Source organism: Tamandua tetradactyla, chromosome 9, assembly GCF_023851605.1.
Source record: "Tamandua tetradactyla isolate mTamTet1 chromosome 9, mTamTet1.pri, whole genome shotgun sequence".
In the NCBI taxonomy this organism is placed as follows: Eukaryota; Metazoa; Chordata; class Mammalia; order Pilosa; family Myrmecophagidae; genus Tamandua; species Tamandua tetradactyla.
Genome location: NC_135335.1, coordinates 10,664,208 through 10,684,570, shown reverse-complemented (window position 1 = coordinate 10,684,570; position 20,363 = coordinate 10,664,208). Strand labels below are relative to the sequence as shown.

The 20,363-nt window shown below is 58.5% G+C and overlaps 1 protein-coding gene and 1 pseudogene across 2 annotated transcripts; one reads left to right on the top strand and one right to left on the bottom strand.

The window, feature by feature from the left end:
- Window positions 1-114: 114 nt before the first annotated feature.
- RCOR2 (REST corepressor 2) lies at window positions 115-4,689 on the bottom strand. 2 transcript variants are annotated; one of them, XM_077114972.1, is made up of 12 exons: window positions 4,494-4,689; window positions 3,786-3,842; window positions 3,381-3,461; window positions 3,095-3,147; window positions 2,836-2,997; window positions 2,601-2,725; window positions 2,440-2,509; window positions 2,128-2,343; window positions 1,695-1,772; window positions 1,525-1,582; window positions 1,156-1,385; window positions 115-1,076 (listed from the first exon to the last, which is right to left on the bottom strand). In XM_077114972.1, exons 1-12 carry the CDS (start codon window positions 4,618-4,620, stop codon window positions 762-764), a joined length of 1,572 nt encoding a protein of 523 aa, XP_076971087.1. In that variant the 5' UTR covers window positions 4,621-4,689; the 3' UTR covers window positions 115-761. The 2 variants fall into 2 exon arrangements, with proteins under 2 accessions (XP_076971087.1, XP_076971088.1); XM_077114973.1 differs by having other exon boundaries at window positions 115-600.
- An 8,462-nt stretch (window positions 4,690-13,151) lies between these two features.
- On the top strand, window positions 13,152-14,766 carry LOC143646681 (tubulin beta chain pseudogene; annotated as a pseudogene).
- The last annotated feature ends 5,597 nt before the right edge of the window (window positions 14,767-20,363 follow it).

The window sequence follows — 20,363 nt, the reverse complement described above, 5'->3', positions numbered from 1 at the left end:
AGAACTGATCCTGTCTGAGGTCTGGGAAAGAGGCCCAGGGCTGGCAGGCTCAGCTCCTCCCCTCCCCAGGGCCCTTACACCCAAAGGGAAAGAGAACTCCACGAGTTTGGGAATTTTTATTTATTTATTTTAAAAAAATGTTGAAAAATAAATCCAGGTCTGCATAAGTTCCCAACCCCCCTTTCCTCTAGGCTTGGGCGGTGGGCAGAGTGGGTATCCTCAGAGTGCCTCAGCATTTCCAACCCAGCCCTGAAGACAAGAGCCTTTCCCCGCAGCTTCTGCTGCTCTCAGGTCCCGAGGAACCTCACTGCCCACCTCCCACCTCAAGACTCCCTCCCCATCTCACCCTAGACTTATTGCTAAAAGAAGGGGGAAGAGGAAGGAGAACAGCTAACACTCCAAACTGTCCTCTCCCTCACTCCCCGCGCTACGGTCACTACCCCCTACACACAAAGGGCAGGGCCCAGAGGCCAAGCCCCAGCCAAGGGGAGGCAGCCATTCCAGTCCCAGCCAGGAAGCAGAGGATCCTCAGGCCAGCACGAAGGGCTCCGAGCCCCAGGCCCTGGCTGGGGGGGAGACGGGCTCAGCTGTCGGGAACACCTGCAGAACCCACATGTCCAGGCTGTGCCTATCAGCCGCTCTGCGTCTTTGAAAGACCTGGCAGGAGCCCTAATCCCTCCTGTCCTCGGCAAAGTCGGAAGTGCCCAGGGATGTCCATCAAAGGGGTTCTGGAGCCTCTGGTCGGTGGAGGACCTCAGGGCTCAGAGTGAGGGTGCTGGGGGCTCCAGAGGGGCTCCAATCAGGGTGGGTGGGGGCTGAGGGCCGGAGCGGGCGCTGTGACGGGAGGCAGCCAAAGCAGGGCGGATGAGAGGCGGGGGAGGCTGGTTGGGGGCCAGCCGGGGCTGGAGGAAGCGGCCCTGTTGTAGGGGGGGTGGCTGGCGGAGCAGAGTAGGAGCCGTGGGCAGAGGCGGCCTCAGCAGCGGGGGCGGCTGGGACAGTGAGGTGGGAGGTGGAGGCGGGGGTGGTGCAGGCGGCACAGCTCGGGGCACAGATGCTGAGACAGATGTTATCTGCACCTGGGGGGGGAACAGGCCCTTTTGCACCCTCATCCCAAGCCGACCCTCTCCTCAGGGGGTTCCTCTCACCCCTTCTCACCTCATCATCTTCCTCCAGGGCTGGGGCTGGCAAGGGAACCCCTCTCCTGGCCTCCTCCATGGGGACAGGCACTCCAGGGGCCCCATCTTGCTCAGCCTCCCACTCCTGCAGCACCTCCTCCAGGTTGAAGCGGCGCCGGTAGCTCACAAAGAAGGTCTTCACCTGGGTCAGAGTCTTGTTCCCAATCACCTCTGCAATAGCCCCAAAGTCTTTGCCATACCTACGGATGGCTGCAAGGGTCAAGAGGGCACAGTGTGAACACCCCTGGAGCCAGTTACTTCCCTGACCCGTTCCCTCTAGCCCCAGCTCCTTGGAGGGTGGGGAAAGAGATTTCTGGAGATCCTCTATTCTCCCCAGGGTCTAACCCACCTTGTACAGCCAAAAGCTGCTCGTCCGTGGTCCAGCGGGAGTTAAACTTGGTGTTGGCCTGGACAGCAAGGAACATGTCCTTTAGACTTGGAAAAAAGAGAGGAAACGGAGGCCCGGCTCCCCAAGGAGAATCCAGCTCATCTGCACCCAAACCTGAAGAGCAGCCTTACCTCCGGGGGGCGGAGAGGGTCAATGCCCCCCTCCAGGGCCTGGCGAAGGCTGCTATTAGTTTGCTTCATGCTTTGCACCTGGGGGAGCCAGGAAATGAAGGATCATCAAACTCTGTCTTCCAGGAAGGCCCCTCAGCACCCTCAACAAGGCCTGAGTTCCTCCTGCAAGCACCACCCCTCCTTTCCCCAGCAAAGCTCACTGCCACCCCCCATCTCGCTCACTCCTCCCTCACAACCACTCAGTTGGGGAGATGACAGGGTTTTGCTGCTTTTCACCTATCAGTTGTTTTTTTTTTTAGAAGCCCAGAGAACAGCAAATTTCCCAGAACCCCAAAGGACAGGGCAGAGCTGGGCCATCCCCCTTACACTGCAGCTGTCCCCTGAACTTAGCTCCCAGGTGCTGCCTACTCCCTTTTTTTCTCAGCCCCCACACCTGGCGCTTGAGGGAAATGAGCTGGGAGTCCAGGCCTCGAAGGGTGAGGTTAGCAAGGTCCGGGCTCCCTGACACAGCTGTGAGGCCCTCGGGGCTCAAGTACATGCCCTTGGGTGGGCGTCGCCGGGTACGCAGCGGGTGGTGGCGGTACTGGGACACCTGGACTTCCTTCTTCCCGGGCCCTGGGCGGGCATTCAGAGGCCGAGAGGGCAGAGGCTGCAAGAGAAGGAGAAAGGATGGGTGATGCAGAGCCCAAGGAGAGGCAAATGGGCAAAGCAGGTGGGCAGGGCCGGGGCCGGTTACGGGACTCACCTCTCGCTTGGGGTCTCCAGCCTCTGGCTCACCCTCACTCACAGCTCCTCGTCCCTCTTCGAGCTCATCACTGCTGATAAGGGCCCGGGAGGGAATGAGGCAGGAGCCAGGGCCCAGCCGGAACATGCTCACCCCCACCCAATGCTCACCCACGCCCCCACCTGTCTTCTTTGTCCTTGCGGCCCCCCAGTCGTCGTGCCTGCCTGTCCATCACACTGGTCCGGCTGCGGGTCTTTTTCCAGGAGTAGTAATACTTCACCAGGCTGGGGATCAGCTTGTCGGGCAGCTAGAAGCAGCAACACCAGAGGTCAGAGCCCGCCCGCGAGTCTGGGCCATGGGCAGGCGCGTCGGAGAGGACAGGCTAAGGTGCGCTGGCTGGGGAGGGGGTGGCTTTACCATCTGCTGGATACGCTGGAAGCACTTGCCATGGAAGCCAAAGGCCTGCTCAAACAGCACCTTGTCCTCTACCGTCCACTCATCTGGGAACGGGGTGAAGTTGGCCAGATCGGCCAGCGACTTCTCTACATCATGCTTATGCCACAGGAGCATGCCCAGTGCCTGGCGCGGGACAGGGGGGGCGGGGGGCAACTCGGGTTCAGCTACCCCCAGCACTGTCCCGTCCCCACCTCGGAGCCCCCGCTGGGCCAATGCTCACCTGCTCGATATTGTAACCATGTTTCTCCTTGGCCATGGCAATGTACTTGTCCACTGGAGAAGGGAGAGAGAGGGGGGCCAGGTCTTGAAAGAGGGGATTAAAGCTTCTAACCTGGGCCATGCCCAGAAAGGGGGAGCCCCCCTGAGACAAGCCCCAGGGCATGGGCTAAACCCACACCCCCCCGCCTCCAACCCACTTCTGAGAAGAGCTGGCCACTGGCTGGCACGAACCCAGGCCACCCGGCTCCCCGGGGATGGGCTTGAACCCACGGCTTGGCCACACTCACGCTTGGCATCTGACACACAGTGGTTGGGTGACCACACCAGCATCCCTTTCAGCTCCTTGTTGCTGTAGCGTGCGGGGCTCTCTGAAAGTAAAGGCCGAGGTGCACAGGAGGGGGGCCACTCAAGATCAGCCACTCGGTGCCTGCCTGGCCAGAGTGAGCAGTGGGAATGGGGGGGGGGCGGGGGGCAGCCTGGGAGGTGAGGCCCACAGGGAAGAAGGGGCAGAAACCCAGACCGGAAGGCAGAGCAGGAAAGCCAACCATGCCACGGGGCCGCCCGCCCGTCCGCCCGCCCCCGCCTGCCCGGTGAGCGGGAGCCAGCCAAGGGCTCCCCCAGGTGGGGCCGCGGGCCAAGCTCTGGACCCTGCGCTCCCCTCCCATGGCAATGGCGGCTTGTCCTGCACTCACCAGGCTTGCACTCAGGAATGACGGCCTGGTAATTGGTTCCAACGCGGATCATGCTGTCTGTGGAGCCCAGGGAGGCAGTGAGGACACCGGGATGGGAGGAGGGCGGGAGGATGTGGCTGGCCTGGAGTTCTCCTCCCTGACCACCCAGGGCCCCCACCTTCCAGGAAGCTCACTTTTCCCCAATCTTTGCCCTCCGCCACCTTCAGCCCCAGAAGGGAATGGAAGACCTTGCCCAGTCATGGCCATGGGGGGGAGGGGGGCCAGGGGACAGTGGTAGAGCCCAGGCCAAAGCCCTTTGTTCTAGTGGGGGGGGGGGGGCTGGAAGGCTGCACCCCCCCCCACAACCTGGGCCACGGCCCTGCAGGGAAACCCAAGGGTCCTCCCCACCACATAAGCCCCCAGCCAGACTTCGGTCCCCTGCAAGGTGGCAAGGTCTGAGGGACACAATCCGGAAAGGAAGACCGCCTGGGTCCCTCCACCTCCCAGGAGCAACTGCAGGGGCCGAGGGCAGGGCGGCCTCCCGGGCAAAGCTAGGGGCCCGGCCTCCAGATTCCCCGTGCCCGCGGCGGCTCCAGGCTTGGGGGAAGTAGCGAGGCGGAGGCTCCAGCCCAGGGGTAGGCGGGCCAGAAACCATCAGTATAATAAGCCCGTGGACTGCAACTCTCCGCCCCCGTCCACCCCCGGCGCACCCCGCGCCGCCGGGCTCACCGTGCGAGTGCTCCTCCTCGCTGCTGTCATCCTCCGAGTGGGGCTGTCCGCCGTTGGGCGCCGTCTTGGCCCGGCTGCGGGACAGGATCCCGGAGCCCGCGCTCGGCTTCTCCATCACCGAAGGCATTACCCTTCCCAGCTGCCCCGGGGGGCGCGGGTGCCTTCGGAGAGCGCCGGTGGTTGCCGCGCTCGCCCCGACTGCCGCGCCCGGCCCGGCCTGGAGGGGTCGCCACTGAGGCTACCAGAGGCCGGAGGTCAGCGTGACTAGGGTCCGGCGGGGCGGGAGCCCGGCGGGTGGCCCCAGCACGCTCGGCGCCCCCCACGGGCGTGGGCCGTCAGAAAAGTTTGTACAGAAGTGGGGTGCGCGGGGGCTGAGCGCAAGGTCCGGTGCGGCTGGGGTGCGCTCGCCCCGGGCCCGCCACGCGGGGTCGGGGCTCCCGCGGAGAAGTCGGGGTGCCCTGCCCTCGGGGCGCCCCGGAGCCCCCACGGCCCGCCGGCCCACGCCGTTCAAGCGGGTGGGGAGCTGCAGCGCAACCTGCGTCCCCCGCGGGCTCCGCGCTTCTCGGCTGCGCCCGGGATGCCCAAGACCCCAGGCGAGGACCCCTGTCGCCAGCCGGACCCCTGCCCGCGACGGCAGCCCGCGGGGCTCCAGCGGTGGCGCGGTGGCGGGACGGCGCGCACGGCGCGCGGCGCTGGGGGCAGAGTTGCCGGGAGGCGGGCGGAGCGCAGCCGCGGGCGCCGCCTCGCACCCTCCCCGGCGCGCTCGTTCTCCCCCGGCCGCGCTCGGGCTGCGGCTAGCTCGCCCGCTCTCCGTCGCCGCTCGCTCCTCGCGCACACAATGAAGCTGCTGGCAGGGAAGTAGTGCCGGCTGCGGCCTCAGCACCCCTCCCCCAGCCGATGCCTCCGCCAGCTGAACATCTGGCCCTGGGGTGGGAGGGAAGGCCCGGGGGGCGGGGCCTGGGGGCCGGGGCTAGACCTCCAGGGGGTGGGGTCAGGACGAGGGTAGGGAGCGCTTCCCTCGGCGGACCCCCGTGCGTCCCCCGGCTCCCAGACAGGCCCCTGGGGGAGACCCCCGCTGCCCCCAGGTGTAGCCCGGGGGGGTCATCCCCACCCACGCGCACACCCGCCCCCAAACCAGTGGGCTCGGGTTACTGCCGCCTGCCCCGGGGGCCCTGAGGCCGCCTGCCCGCCCGCCCGGGTGGAGCCCAGCTTTTCCTTCCATTTCCCTTCCTGCCAAGGAATTCCCCGCCCCCCCCTTCCGCAGGGGGGGACCCCCCTTCATGCGCCCTTGGGGGCCAGGGCGGATGGGAGGCCGGACAGGGCGAGGGGTGAATTCCTCCAAGAGTTCCCGGGCCAAAGCCTGGCTTTGGATGGATGTTCCCAAGGGGCACCCCAATTCCTTTTAACTGCTGCAGTCTGCACCCCAAAACCAGTGACTGCATGGGCCGAGGGATGGGGAGTGGGAGGTGTAAGGGAGGGCCTGGACGGCCAAGGGAGGGGGTGAACTGGGTTCACTGTCACCCCTGCTGGGAAGCAGCATCCTCCGCCTCACTCCCCCCACCCCCACCCCACCCGCGCCCCCTTCCCCACGACAAGCACGGGCAGAGTGACAGACAGGGAAGCGGGGTAGAGCGGCACAGACGGAGATGGGGGAGGGGGTGGGCAGAGACTCTCAAAGCCAGCCCCAGCCACCCTGCCAGGCACACAAAGAGCCAGCTCGCACACACCGGCGGCGGCTCGGAGCCCGCGAGCTGCGCCCGTGCCTGTCCCCGCCGCCCAGGGCACGTGCGGCCGCGCACACACAGGCCGGAGCCCCCGCCCGCCGCCCCTCCCACCCCGGAGCCCCGAGACTCCTGGACACACCTCCGCCCGGGCACACCCCGCTGTGCCCAGACGGAGCCGAGCCCGCACACGCGCGCCCTCCTCTCCCAGCCCTTCCCCGGCCACTCTGTAATCAGATTCCTAAATTTAGAAGCAGCCCTGGACCCAGCCAGGGTTCCCCGCCCCCACCCGCTGCCTGCGGCCGCCGGGGGTGGAAGGGACCTGCGGTCCGGCCGCGACCCGGCTGAGAGGTCGCCTGTCCCCGGGGGCTCCGGTGTGTGCCCGACCCCACCCAGCGGCGGGGCTGTCGGGCCGCGTGGGACCACAACTCGGGCCACCCAGCCCGCGGCCACGTTGCCGCCACACCGCGAGCCAGGCCTACCGGCCTTTTCCCTCTTTGTAAATCATGGACTGGGCACCAAGCCCCAGGGCGGAGAGGTCTGGACAAAGAGGAGAATGAATGGGCCAAGGGCAAGTCTGAGCTAAGGGGGTCTGCTCCAGGGTGAAAAGTCTCCCCATTCCGACCCCCTCCTCAGTGGCCCCGTGCCATGCCTGCCCCCCACCCCCACCCCACCCCTCCAACCTTTAGGGAGACTCATCACAGCTCCCTCCTGCCTGGCAGGCAGCCATCCACTGCACCACCGCCCCTCTTCTTGGGTGCAGTCTTCCATCTTGCCCCGCAGCCAGCCCCTCTTTTGGTAGGGCCCCACTTGGGCCCCCCCCCCAGCCCTTGCTTACTTTCCCAGTTCAGACCTGGGGTCCAGGGTCCATGGCCCCCACTTCCCCCTGCCGCCACTCCCCCAGGCCTCAGCATCAAGCTTATTTCTGGCCTCCCTCCTCCAGCACTGCCCCAGCACCCCGCAGCCTCTTTAGCAAGAACCCTCAGCCTCCGGCTTCCCCCTCACTCCAGCACCACCACCAACCCACCCCCCCCTCGTAAGACCCTAACTCTGCCTTCTCTCCAGAGCCGGGTCCCCAGGGCCAGGAAAAGATTCTTTCTGCTCTGGAAGTGGGGGCAGGGAGGGAAGGTTTATTCCTTGGGGTAGGGGGTGGGGCCCTGGTGTATTGAGGCTTCTTCCTAGGAGGTGGGACACAGGAGGGGTGTCCTAGGAGTTTTGGGGGGCCACAGCGTGCAGAGAGAAGGAGCATTCCCAGCGAGCAGCCCCCCTCCCCAGGGGACAATTGCTCTGGGTTAGAAGGGGGAGGGGCAAGGCCCCACCCCTCCCACCTGCTGCAGCCGCCCCCTCCCCAGCTGGCCCCCTCTTTTGTGCGAAGCCACACAAAGGACAAGGGGCCCCGGCCGGCCTGGCCATCTGCTCCCAGCAGCCTGAAGGCTCTTAAAGGGACAGCACCCCCTCCCTGCCACCCTAGGGCTAAGCAGAGCCGCTGCTCCACAGGACAGTCTCAGCGGTACCCCAAATCCCACCCTCCTTTCCCTAACTCCCCGAGCCCCCGGAGCAGGAATCATCCTCCCCCAGGCCTGGGGCACCAAGGTGCCACGTGACCAGGAACTGTGGGTGTGGGGGTGGGGTGGGGGGTGGGGAGAGTGGGAGAGGCAAGCCCCGGGAGACCAGCCCCTCCTCTCCTCCAGCCTGAGGTGGCTGCAGGAGCCAAGGAAGCCCTGTGGCACCTCCCGAGGCCCCCTCTGCGCTCTGTGGGAGCGGCGGGTGTCCGAGGAAGGCTCTCCCTGCTATTTTTGCGGATGAGTTCACTCCTGGCCCTCCACAGTAAACGATGGCAGCTCAGGCTCTTCGAGGCTGCCCGTGTTTGGGCACATTCATTTCCTGCAGTTTACAGATGAGGAAACTGAGGCTCGGTTAAGCCCACCACCACCCCCAGACCTCGGCACACAGTGCCCTCTGCAGGAGTCGCCTCCCTCAGATGCCCGCCCCCTCGGAGGGGCCTCTGCCACACTGCGCCCAGCTGTAAGTTCACGTCGTTTGAGTGACTGTTTATGTCTTGTCTGTTTGGCGGGCTGTGCGCTCCGGGAGGGGCCGGGAATGTGTCCACCTTACTCCTTGCCGTGGCCCCAGTGCCAGCATAAAGCAGGCGCTCAAGATGGGTTGAGTGAGTGGAATGTGAGGAGCTCAAGGAGCTGTTCCCCCCAGGGTCCCTCTGCCCTCCCGTGGGCAGGGCATCTTGCCTCCTCCCTTCTCAAGGTGAGGCAGAGGGGACAAAGGTCGGACAGGGATGCTGGGAATGCAAAGCAGAGTGACCTTGAGCCAGCCACCGGGCCTCCCCTCGCCGCTCCCTCCTCCCAAAGGCGGGGGCAGCTGCAGCCAATCCCAGCCCCGCCGGCCCTGCGAGACAGACCCGGGACTGTCCCAAGCCCTGGCCCAGCCGAGGCTGGCTGCTGTGGTGTGGTGCCCGGGACCCCGGCCAGGCCCAGTGGTCACAGCCAAGGGGCTAAGCTTGAGGAGGAAGGCAGGGGGGCCGGCCGTGGGGTGGGGGAGGTAGGGCGGGCGGCAGGATCTGAGCAGAAACCTGGCTGTGTAATTGGGGGGAGTGGGGGAGGGGGGGAGGTGCTCCCCTAAACTGGGGAAATGGAGGGGGTGGGCTGCAGGGTGGAAGGAGCCTGGGGAGCTCCCTCCCGGGCTCCCACCCTCTCAATCCTGCCCAGACAGGAATTCCATGCATCGCTCCCCTCCTTGCACACTGGGGGTGGGGGTGGGGGGCCCTCTGGCAGGCTGTGGGCCCTGGGTGCTGGAGCTGATCTCCTGGCCCGTGCTTCCACCGGGTCTGGGAAGAGGCCGAGAGAAGGTGACAGAGGTGACATCTCGAGTGCTGTGCATCGCCTCTGCACCACGCCTGTATGCAAAGGGGGCGGACAGAGGCAAGGCAGGCCGGTCTGTGAGTGGTGCCGGGGGAAGGACCAGGCGTGGGGTCAGGGGGGAGGCAGGGGCAGCGAGACTCAGCTGGGAGAGACGGGAGTGGGGAGCTTCCAAGCCCAGAAGCCGGCTTCCCGGGTTTCTTGCCTCCTCCCTCCTCAAGGGAAGCTGGGAAGGTGGCCTCCCCTCACCCTCACCTGGGTAACGCGGGCTTCTGAGCCAGTCAGCGCCCTCTGGCGGTGACGGCTTAGACCCCGGTGGCGGCGGAGGGTGGGAGGGTGCGAGGGTGCTGGGTCCCACCTGAGCCAGGGCACAAACGTCCCCCCTGGTGTTCTGGGGAGTCCATTCTTCTGGGGTGAGTGCCTGGATCAAGGACAGCCATGGGCCATACGGGGTTACTGAGCCTAAGATCTATTTCCCACAACCATCCAGAACCTTGGGGCGAGGCAGCCGGGGCAAAGTCAGAGAGGGCAGAGGCCCCTAGGGGAATTGCAGAGGCAACCTGGGGACAGGAAGGGGCGTCCAGGACCAGTGCGAGCTCAGGGAGTTTTGCATGCTGTGTGGCCTTGGGCAAATTACTTGGCTTCTCTGAGGTTCAGTCCCTTCACCTCTAAAAGGGAACAAACCTCCTGACTCAGAATGCAGCAGAGAGTCAATTGATGCTGTTTCCTTCCAGCACCCCCAGCAGGGTTGGAATGCTCCTCTGCCCAGAGCCCACTGCTGTGTGAGAGCCTGCGGGCCAGCTTAGGGCCATGCCAGGTTCCTGGGTCTGACCACTGGAGCGCAGAAGTTCCTCCACCATGACATTTGACACTTGACATCCTCCCTTCAGACTTTTACTGACAGCCCCAGGTTCCTGCTTTCAGCCTGACCCCTCTAATCCATCCTGCACTCGTGGATATGAATTATCAAATATTCTTAAATTCTGCTTTGATCATATCCAATCTCCTGCTCAATAACCTTTCATGGTTCCCTATTATCTTTTGAACAAAGTAGCAGTTCCTTCTCCACTCCCAGCCCAGTACTCAAAGGCTTTCCAGCCTGTGTCTGATCCAGCCCAGTAGGTCTGCTCACCATCAGCTGAGCCCCACCTGGTCCCCCAGAAAACCCACAAACTCTGGCCTGGCCCACCTGTCTGCATGCCCCGTGCTCAGCCCCTCCCTCAGGACTGCTGGGTCCTGCCAACAAGCTCCCAGTCCTGTTGAGCTCCCGGCCTGGCAACGAGCCCCTTTCTGGTTGCCCCCCATCCTCACCCCCACTATGGCCTACCCCTCCCTCCCCCACCCCACCCATCCCCACAGATGCGGCTCCTTCCCTCTAATCTCCAGCGTAGATGCACCTTCCCCATTAAAGGCCAAACTCACTCCCAAACGGTCCAGATCCCCTGCCCCTCCCTCACATAACCCAGCACATAACCCCGCGAGTCCCTCCATCCTCAGTCTTCCCCACCCACCAAGCACATAGACACACACACCCCCACCTCCATCCCATGTTCCCCTCAGCTACGACTTTCAGCTAAGCAACTGCTGCCTTTTTATTTATTTAATTTTTCTTTTTTAAGCTGGACTTCTTAAGAGAGTTAGTCCACACCCCTCTCTCCATGTCCTCACCTCCCTCTCCCTCCCTACCCACTGTAGTGCCACTTCACCCGCTGCCCCTCGACGGAAACTGTCCTTGCCAGTGTCACCGGTCACTTTGCTATCTCTAAGCCCGAAGGACCCTTGGTGAGCATTCTCTCGCTCTCCTCTCTGCAAGATGGGACCCCGGGGACCACCCCCTGCTCCTGGCTGGCCTCCAGCCCCTTCATGCTGGTCTTTGGGGTTCAGTTCTTATCCCACAAAGTCCCCGGTTCTGCTGTCAGACACCGGCCTGAGACACCTTAACTCCATCCTCAGCCCAGAACCCCCCAACCCTGGGCTCCAGATGCCCCTATTCAGCCAGCACCTCTGGACATCTGTACTTGGCGTCTCTCAGGTACATCCAGGGCACAGTCCTACCCCCTCTGCCTGCTCTCCCCCCATTTCCCCCTCCAGCCAGTCCCGAAATGAGAACTTGGGAGCCAGCCTCGACTCCTCCCTCTTCTTCACTTCCATCTCCATCAGTCTCCAATTCCTGTCACTTCTCCACACACACACACACATTGCCACCCTCCTGCTGCACCCCATTACTGACGCAGCGCCCCCCCCCCCCCCCCGCCCCAACTGGCTCCCTGCCTCTTCTCTTGCCCTCCTCTAATCTGTTCTTTATCCAACAGCCAGGGCAGATCTTTGAAACCCAATCTGATTATCAGTCCTGTGCTTCTCCTTATCCTTGGATTACATTCAAGCTCCTTAGCATGTCTTATCTCTTCCAAAAACTGGCTCCCTGACATCCACGTCCTCTTCCGCTGTCCCATTTGGGGATCCGTATGGTATGGTGGGGTTGATCCCTCCTCACTGTCAGCCTTTTTCCCAAGGCCCTGGATACCACGATGGAGTCATAACTGGACCAGAGACCGACACCAGCCCAATCAGCGGGCGGCGAATGTGGGACAAAGGCCGGGAAGCTGAACCTGGGAGTGCTGGCTGCCATCATTTGACCCACAAGTTCAGCCAACTCGGTAGAAGGCCACGTTGTGGAGGGCATGGATGAAGGAAAAGATGGACAAAAAAAAACAAAGCTGGCTTCCTGCAGACATCTTGAGCCACTTGATCAGGCCTCACCTGAAGCCACTGAACTTCTGAACTTTTCAGTTGAACGAGCCAATGCATTTCCTTTATTGTTTGAGCCTGGTTGACCTCCAGTCTCCGTCATTTGCAACCACAGCCTGTACTAAAACAGTGCAGCTCTCAACACTACCCTACTTGAACTTATGCTTTAGCCACACTCCACCATCTATGATTCCCAGTTCTCTTTCTTGCCTTGGAGTCTTTATACATCTGGTTCCTGATACTGGAATGTCTGTTTCTCCTTTCTTTGCCCACAAGTTCTTATTTGCTTTTCAAAAGGAAGCTCGGGGAGCACAGGTTGTTCTGTGGTAGAATGCTCGCCTTCCATGTGGGAAGACCCAGGTTCGATTCCTGGACCATGCACCAAAAAAAAAGGAAGCTCAGATATCATCTGACACTTGACATCTGCCCCCTCCCCATCTCAGATGGATTACCCTCTAATGTAACCACCTGGTTACCTGCTCCTTCCCTGAGGCTGTGAGCCCACACAGGGTGGGGCATCTGTCTTCCTCATGTGGGTACCCCCAGCTGCTGGTATACAGTAGGTGCACAACAAATGGCTATTGCATAATCAGCTTGAGGTCTCCCGAAGTTCCGCCTACTCAGGAAGCCCTCCATAAAGCCCGTCCCTCCTTAGCTGCCCCCAGGCCCTCTGCAGATACCTACACTGCCAAGTTTGAGAAGATCACTTCTTCCAAGCTGACCCTGATTTTATCCACAGATTAGGAGCTCCTTGAGGGCAAAGATTTATAATAATAATAATAGAAATAATAGCCACCATCTTTGAGTGCCCATTATTTATTTTTTCATAGCTACTTCCCCCGAGCCTTGAGTGGTGCCAGTACATAGTAGGTGCTCCATAATCATTGTTGAATAAATGAGTGGAAGAAGAACAAATGAATTGAATGCTTCGAGTTCCCATCACTGCGTGCAGAATGCTTTACCTGGACAATCTCATTTCTCCTACATGGTAGTCCTAAGAGGTAGGTATTGAACTGTCTTCATTTTACACTCGAGGAAGGTAAGAATAGAAGGTGACCTAAGATCACAGCTTGGAAGTGGTGGAGCTGGGATCTGAACCCAAGGCAGCTAATTCTAGAACCCTACTTTTCATATCCTTGTGTGTACACTCTCAGTTAGGATTCATTGGGCTGCAAGTAAAGGGACAGCTAAATAATGGTGACTTGAGATGTGCATTCTCTCTCGTAAAAGCTGTGAAGGGCTCTCAAAGCCTTCCTGCTGCCGCGTTCGGACCTTGCTGCTCCAGCCTCCGGGCTACGAGCCATCCTGCCAGCTTGCGACCCGCGGAGGGAAAGATTCCATAGCATTCTCTTGCCCCGCACACACTTTGAGGCGAGCAAAAAGTTAAAATAAATTTTAACCATGAGGGAAATCGTGCACATCCAGGCTGGTCAGTGTGGCAACCAGATCGGTGCCAAGTTCTGGGAGGTCATCAGCGATGAACACGGCATCGACCCTACCGGCACCTACCATGGGGACAGCGACCTGCAGCTGGATCGCATCTCTGTGTACTACAATGAAGCCACAGGTGGCAAATATGTTCCTCGTGCTATCTTGGTGGATCTAGAACCTGGGACTATGGACTCTGTTCGCTCAGGTCCTTTTGGCCAGATCTTCAGACCAGACAACTTTGTTTTTGGTCAGTCTGGGGCAGGCAACAACTGGGCCAAGGGCCACTATACAGAGGGGGCCGAGCTGGTCGATTCGGTCCTGGATGTGGTGAGGAAGGAGGCCGAGAGCTGTGACTGCCTGCAAGGCTTCCAGCTGACCCACTTGCTGGGCGGGGGCACGGGCTCTGGAATGGGCACCTTGCTCATCAGCAAGATCCGTGAAGAGTATCCTGACCGTATCATGAACACCTTCAGCGTGGTTCCCTCACCCAAAGTGTCTGACACAGTGGTTGAGCCCTACAATGCCACCCTCTCGGTCCACCAGTTGGTAGAGAACACAGATGAGACCTACTGCATTGACAACGAAGCCCTCTACGACATCTGCTTCCGCACCCTCAAGCTGACCACACCAACCTATGGAGACCTGAACCACCTCGTCTCAGCCACCATGAGCGGTGTCACCACTTGCCTTCGCTTCCCTGGCCAGCTCAGTGCTGACCTCCGTAAGCTGGCAGTCAATATGGTGCCCTTCCCCCGTCTCCACTTTTTCATGCCTGGCTTTGCCCCTCTGACACAGCCGTGGCAGCCAGCAGTACCGGGCTCTCACTGTGCCCGAACTCACCCAGCAGGTCTTCGACGCCAAGAACATGATGGCTGCCTGTGACCCCCGCCGTGGCCGGTACCTCACTGTGGCTGCTGTCTTCCGCGGGCGGATGTCCATGAAGGAGGTGGATGAGCAGATGCTCAATGTGCAGAACAAGAATAGCAGCTACTTTGTGGAATGGATTCCCAACAATGTCAAGACGGCTGTCTGCGATATCCCACCCCGTGGCCTCAAGATGGCAGTCACCTTCATTGGCAATAGCACTGCCATCCAGGAGCTCTTCAAGCGCATCTCGGAGCAGTTCACTGCCATGTTCCGCCGAAAGGCCTTCCTCCACTGGTACACAGGTGAGGGCATGGACGAGATGGAGTTCACCGAGGCTGAGAGCAACATGAACGACCTCGTCTCCGAGTACCAGCAGTACCAGGATGCCACCGCAGAAGAGGAAGAGGATTTCGGTGAAGAGGCCGAAGAAGAGGCATAAGGCAGAACCCCATCACCTCAGGCTTAGTTTCTTCAGCCTTCTTCCTTGTCTGCTGCCCCTTTCCTCTCCCTCAGAATTTGCATTTTCTGCCTGGTTTTTTTTTTTTTTTCTTTTTTTTTCCCTTTTGCAGGGGGGTGGTTCTTGAACAGTGCCTGACATATAGTAGGCACTCAATAAATAATTTGCTGTTTGTTGAATGTCTCTTCTCTCTTTCCACTCTGAGAAACCTAGATTTCTGCCATTCTGGGTAACCCTGTATTTTCTTCTGGTACCTACTTCTCCCATCTGTCTAGTTAATGATACTTTCTCTGCTCTTAAGTCATTTCTCCAAAATGCTGGGTCTAATGCAGATCCCATTTAGAACAAGGAAAGAGGGTGGGATTTTACATTCTAGAGCAATTTTGAGGACAGGAATCCAGGTTCTTCAATGATTACGTCATGATTTCCAGGTATTTCCTGTTTCCTGTGTCAGCTGCAGGGACGGTATTAACAGTATTATCCCCACTTTCAGTTTCCTTCCAGGCTGTATCCTAAGCTCTCAGTGCCCTTACAAAGGGTCTGCCCTACTCTGCCATTGGATTCCTTCCTTTACGTGGGCCACCAAGAGGGAAGAGATTGACCTTGATCCCTAATCCTCCAGAAGGCTTATCCCCGCTGTCCCTACCTTCTCTTACCCCAAAAAAGGAATTGCAGCCCTGACATGGAAAGGTGCTTGCTACCACCTAAGTGGTTGAGTTAATTTCCTGGAAGAGGTGATAGGACACCCTCCATCTTTTTGTAACATTTTTTGAGACTGCCTTCCCCCGTGTCCATCTTTAGTTTTCTTCATATTCTACAATTCAGATTTCTTTTTTTGTGTTGAACTTGCTGCTTTTTTTCATATTGAAAAGATGACATTGCCCCAAGAGCCAAAAATAAACGGGAATTGAAAAAGAAAAAAAAAACTGTGAAGGTTGTAGTTGACAGAGGCTCAGGTGGGTCATCAAGGCTGCAGGTGCTTCTCATCTCTCAGCAATCCCTCCTTCACGCATTCGATCCTCCCTCATGATGATTAGGTGGCTGCAGCTGCTCTAAGCACCGCGTCCTCAAAGGACAGATGATTTCCTGAGTGGGAAGGGATGGGCATGGAGCAGAACCTTTCTCCTTAGCATCTCTCTTTTCATCAGGGAAAAAAATATTTCCCCAAAATCCCTGGGAGTTCCCATGCCCCTTAAGCCAATCCCTAGCAAAGGGGAAATGGGATCTCATACTTGGGTTGAACCCGTTGCGTTGGTGCTCCAGGCCAAGTGCACCTGCCATGACATCCGGGGATGTCCACCCATTACCTGAGCAGAGCTAGGGTTCTGTTAGCATGAAAGAAGACAGCATGGCTGTCAGGTAGACAGGCAATAGTGATTGCTCTCACCGCAATGCCACTCCCCTGGTGTCTACTCTGACCCCCTACCCCAGCACTCTCCTTCCATTAGAGCATTCATATTTGTTGGCTGAACTACAAATAGGTAAAGTGTGGGAGGGCACCTTCCCAGGCAGACCTGGACTCTGACCTGGAATCATGCTCCCAGAGAACCCCCCTTTCCTGACATGGGACCCAGCAACAAGGGCTTCAGCTGCTGGTGGAAAACAAGCTCTTAGGGACCCAATGATCAATCTGCAGGGTCAGATAACCTGGGACAAACAAGTTGATGGATTTCAAGTTTTCTGAAGATTCATTCATTCATTCATTCATTCATTCAGCAAGAATTCATTATTCAATGTCTCCTTGCTCTCCTCCCCGAAGTCTTAAATCAGTGGATATGGGTTGGCAGGATGCCTGGAGATGGCTGATGAGGAGTCTGAGTTTGCACCTTGCCTCAGCAGAAAAAGGATGCCGGGAGGGATTAGTAATGTCTGCCGTCACAGGATGGGGTGGCAGGAAGGCAGCAGGGCTGGACTGAAAGAAGGAAAGAGATTGGGAAAACCGAAGGGAGTCCAGGGCATTGGCCTCATGCACAGGCAGCCAGACCAGGCCTAGCATGAGTTTCCTGGGCATGGACTTGCAAAGGCTGAGGGCATCTCATCCCTGTCTTGCCCTTGGGAAGCAAATGCCCCTCTTTGGGCCTTGGCTTCCCCCATTGTCAAGGAGGGAACAGACTAGATGACCACCCTCCTTCCAGCCCTGACCTTCTAGCAGCTTCTCATCTTCCCGAGTCTAGCAAGCAGCTGTCACCATTCCATCCAGCCACCAGTTGTTGCCTCCTGTTGGCTTCCAGGGGCAAGGGTGGGGCCAAGGACATCATGATTGAGAAAAAAGAGCACAAAGCTTTCATTGGGGCCTCCTATCTGTTGAGGGGTAACAAATGACGGAGTGGCTTAAGACCACAATAAATATGTATTATCTTTGGAAGTTTCTGTGAGTTGGGAACTTGGCAATGACTTAGCTGGGTGGTTGTGACTTGGGGGTCTCCGTAAGATTACCATCAAGCTGTCAGATGTGGCTTTGGTCATCAGAAGGCTTCCCTGGTACTAGTCTTAGGTGGGTCATCATGGCTTTGGGGGCTTCTCGGCTGTGCCTCTTTCACGCACAAGCTTTCCCCTTATGATGCCCAATGCGCTTGGTTAGCAAGTTGATGCTGTTGGGGAGAAGCCTCAGCTCCCTGCCATGTGGACTTGTCCAGGGAGCTGCTTGTCCTCATGGCACGATGGCTGGCTTCCACACCCTTCATAACCTAGGCTTGGAAGTCACACACTGTCACTTCTGCAGCATTTTATTATCACACAGGTCAGCCCTATTCCACATGCGAATATGTGAATGCCAGTAGGTGTGGCTTATGTGGGGCCATCTTGGTGGCTGGATAAGACTTGATCTAGTACAACAGGGGTTTCTGGGAACCAGAGGACTCAAAGGAAGAGTCTTCTAGATTGAGCTTGGAAAAGAAAGAGCCATGGGAAGGGCTCCTGACCTGATATCTCCATCTGCCCTGGCTCAGGGGTCACCTCCTGTAGGGAGCCTGCTGCCTCTACTTTGTGACCCCACAGCTCCTGAGCCTTCCCCCATCATTGCCTGTTATTCCTTCAGCAAATACTTACTGAGCACCTGCTCTAAGCCAGGAATTCAGCCTGGTCCTAGAGCTAAGGCAATGGGGGTTGTCAGATTTAGCAAATCAAAATGCAGGACACCCAGTTAAATTTCAACTTCAGATCAACTGTGGGTATAAATGTGTTCGTGTGTTTTATCTGGCAGCTTTAACAGTCATGGAGGAGGACAGTGCACAGTCCCTGACTGCAAGGATCCTACTAGTTGGGGAGATGGCAAGGAAGTGGGCGATTCTGAGGTTCTGGGACAGGGAAAGAACAAGATATTGGGAGATTCCAGAAGGGGTACCCAGGCCAGCCATGTGGAGTGAGAGAAGTTTCCATTAGGAAGTAACAGGTAAGCTGGGGCCTTCATGAAGGACAAGGCAAGGAGGAGTCAATAAGGAGGAAGAAAGAGAACTTGGTGTTGGAAGAGAAGGAAAAGGTTCAGTTGGCCAGTACCTGGAGCTCTGGGTGGGGTATGGAGAGAGAAAGAGTCCTCTGAGTCTGGAATCACCAAGGGCTTTAAGAGGCTCCAATGTGCATTTTTGAAAAGCAGGTATGTGGAGTTGCAGGAACCAAGGAAAGAATAGGCTTTCATGGAAGAATGAGTGAATGACAGGGCCAGATGTTGCCGGGAGGTCCAAAAAGATAAGGACTCAGATCCATTGGATTTAGCAAACCTGCTGATAGCATCTGCAGGAAGCATCAGTGGGGAGGTGGGAGCAGAAGCAGACTGCAGCTAGTTGGAGAGTGAGTGGAATGGGAAAGAAGGAAGTAAGCACAGTTCGAAAAGGCCGTCTTTCCCAAAAGGGCAGGGCTGGGGAAGGTTCTGTCAAAAGTCAGGGGACCTGGAGTGCACGGGTGGTTCAGTGGTAGAATGCGCGCCTTCCATGCAGGAGACCCGGGTTCTACTCCAGGACCATGCACCACCTCCACCCCCCAAAAAAGTTATGGGACCTGAGCAGGATTGGGGTGGGATGGTACGGGGTGGATGGTGGGGTTTGGGAGCGGGTGCTGGCCCTGGAGGGAGCTCAGCGTGGCAGGAGGAGAGATGGGGTAGATTCAGATTCTTGGGGAAAGCCAGAGGACTCTCATTGGTTAGCTGATCACATAGTGCAAGGACTGCCACTTCCCAACAGCTGTGACGTCCCCTTGGGCACCCCAGTCTCAGTGCAGAAGACAACAGGGAGCACGTGGCAGTTCCCCAGGCCTCAGTGGGTGAATGAATGAATGACTATTTGGGAGCAGTTGGAGACTGCAGAAAGAGGAGGGTAGAGGTCAGTATTTGGGGGAGTGGCTGTGTTGGGGGATGGGGCATAAGAGGAGTCCAGCAAGGAGGTGGGGGAAGGGGCCTGGGAGAGAAGAGGGTGACCAAGTTGGGAGAGGTCAGAGAGGAGGGTGGAGAAAAGGCACCAGGGACCATGCTGGGCCCTGGGGACCCTGGGGATCAGAGGGAGTGGTTGATGAGGCAGAACGGACAGCCAGGTGCTTGGTAGGGGATGGAGGGAGGGAGGTGGGGTGGTGGGGTCCCAGTGAGGCTGAGTCTGGGTGGGGGGTATGCTTTTGTAAGGTGGGGGAGGCACCCCTTTCCCATCCCAGATATTTTACATCCCCCACTCTGTTCTAGTTCACTAGCTGCCAGAATGCAACACACGAGAGATGGGTTGGCTTTTAATAAAAAGGGGCTTTATTTAGTTAACATATAGTTCTTCAGAGGAAAGACAGCTAACTTTCAATTGAGGTTCTTTCTTACACAGGAAGGCACAGGGCAATCTCTGCTGGCCTTTTCTCCAGGCCTCTGGGTTCCAACAGTTTTCCCCAGGGTGATTCCTTTCTGGATCTCCAAAGGCCTGGGCTGAGCTGCAAGTGCTGAGATGAGGTATGCTGAGCTCCTTGGGCTGTGCTATGTTGAGCTCTCTCATTTAAGCACCAGCCAATTAAATCAAACATCATTCGTTGCAGCAGGCACACCTCCTAGCTGACTGCCGATGTAATCAGCAACAGATGAGGTTCACATGCCATTGGCTCATGCCCGCAGCAACAGAACTAGGCACCTTCACCTGGCCACGTGGACACCTGAACCTAAGTACCACACCATCTCATTCAATTCTCACAAGCACTTGGAAGATGATGCTGATGAGGAAGAGGATGCTGATGGTGAGGATGACTATCCCTGGTGTTCTCATTTGATCAACAAGGGAACTGAATCTGAGTGCTTAGCTTAGGTGCCTTGCTTAAGGTCACTGAACCAGAAAAGGGCAGAGAGGGGTTTAAACCCAGGCGCATCTGACTTCAGAGCGGGCTCTATCTACCACCGTACAGACCAGGAGAGGGCCCACCACGGCAGGCAGCCCCCCAGGAGAAGGACGCATGCTGTGGGACACACAGAGAGAGGAAAATGGGCCTCCTCAGGCGTCTCAATGCCCTGAGGCATGTCACCTGTCCAAGGCACTACTGGACTCACTTCCCAGGACTTGTCTGGTCTCCAGCAAATTCCAGTGGTCTTGGGGACGAATGAGGCCGAAGTGTCGGGTCCGGGAGGATCATGGTGGCAACCACCTGTTCACACAGAAAACAGTGGACCAGAAGTTCAGTGTCGCTAAGGAGACAGAGAAGCCAAAATAGGGTGGGGACGCTGTGTTGAGAAGTGGAGCCTGCTTCCCTCCCCGTCCCCTCACACCTCCCTAGCCCTGCACATGCTATTTCTTCTGTTGCAATCTCCTTGCCTCCTTTTCCCTCA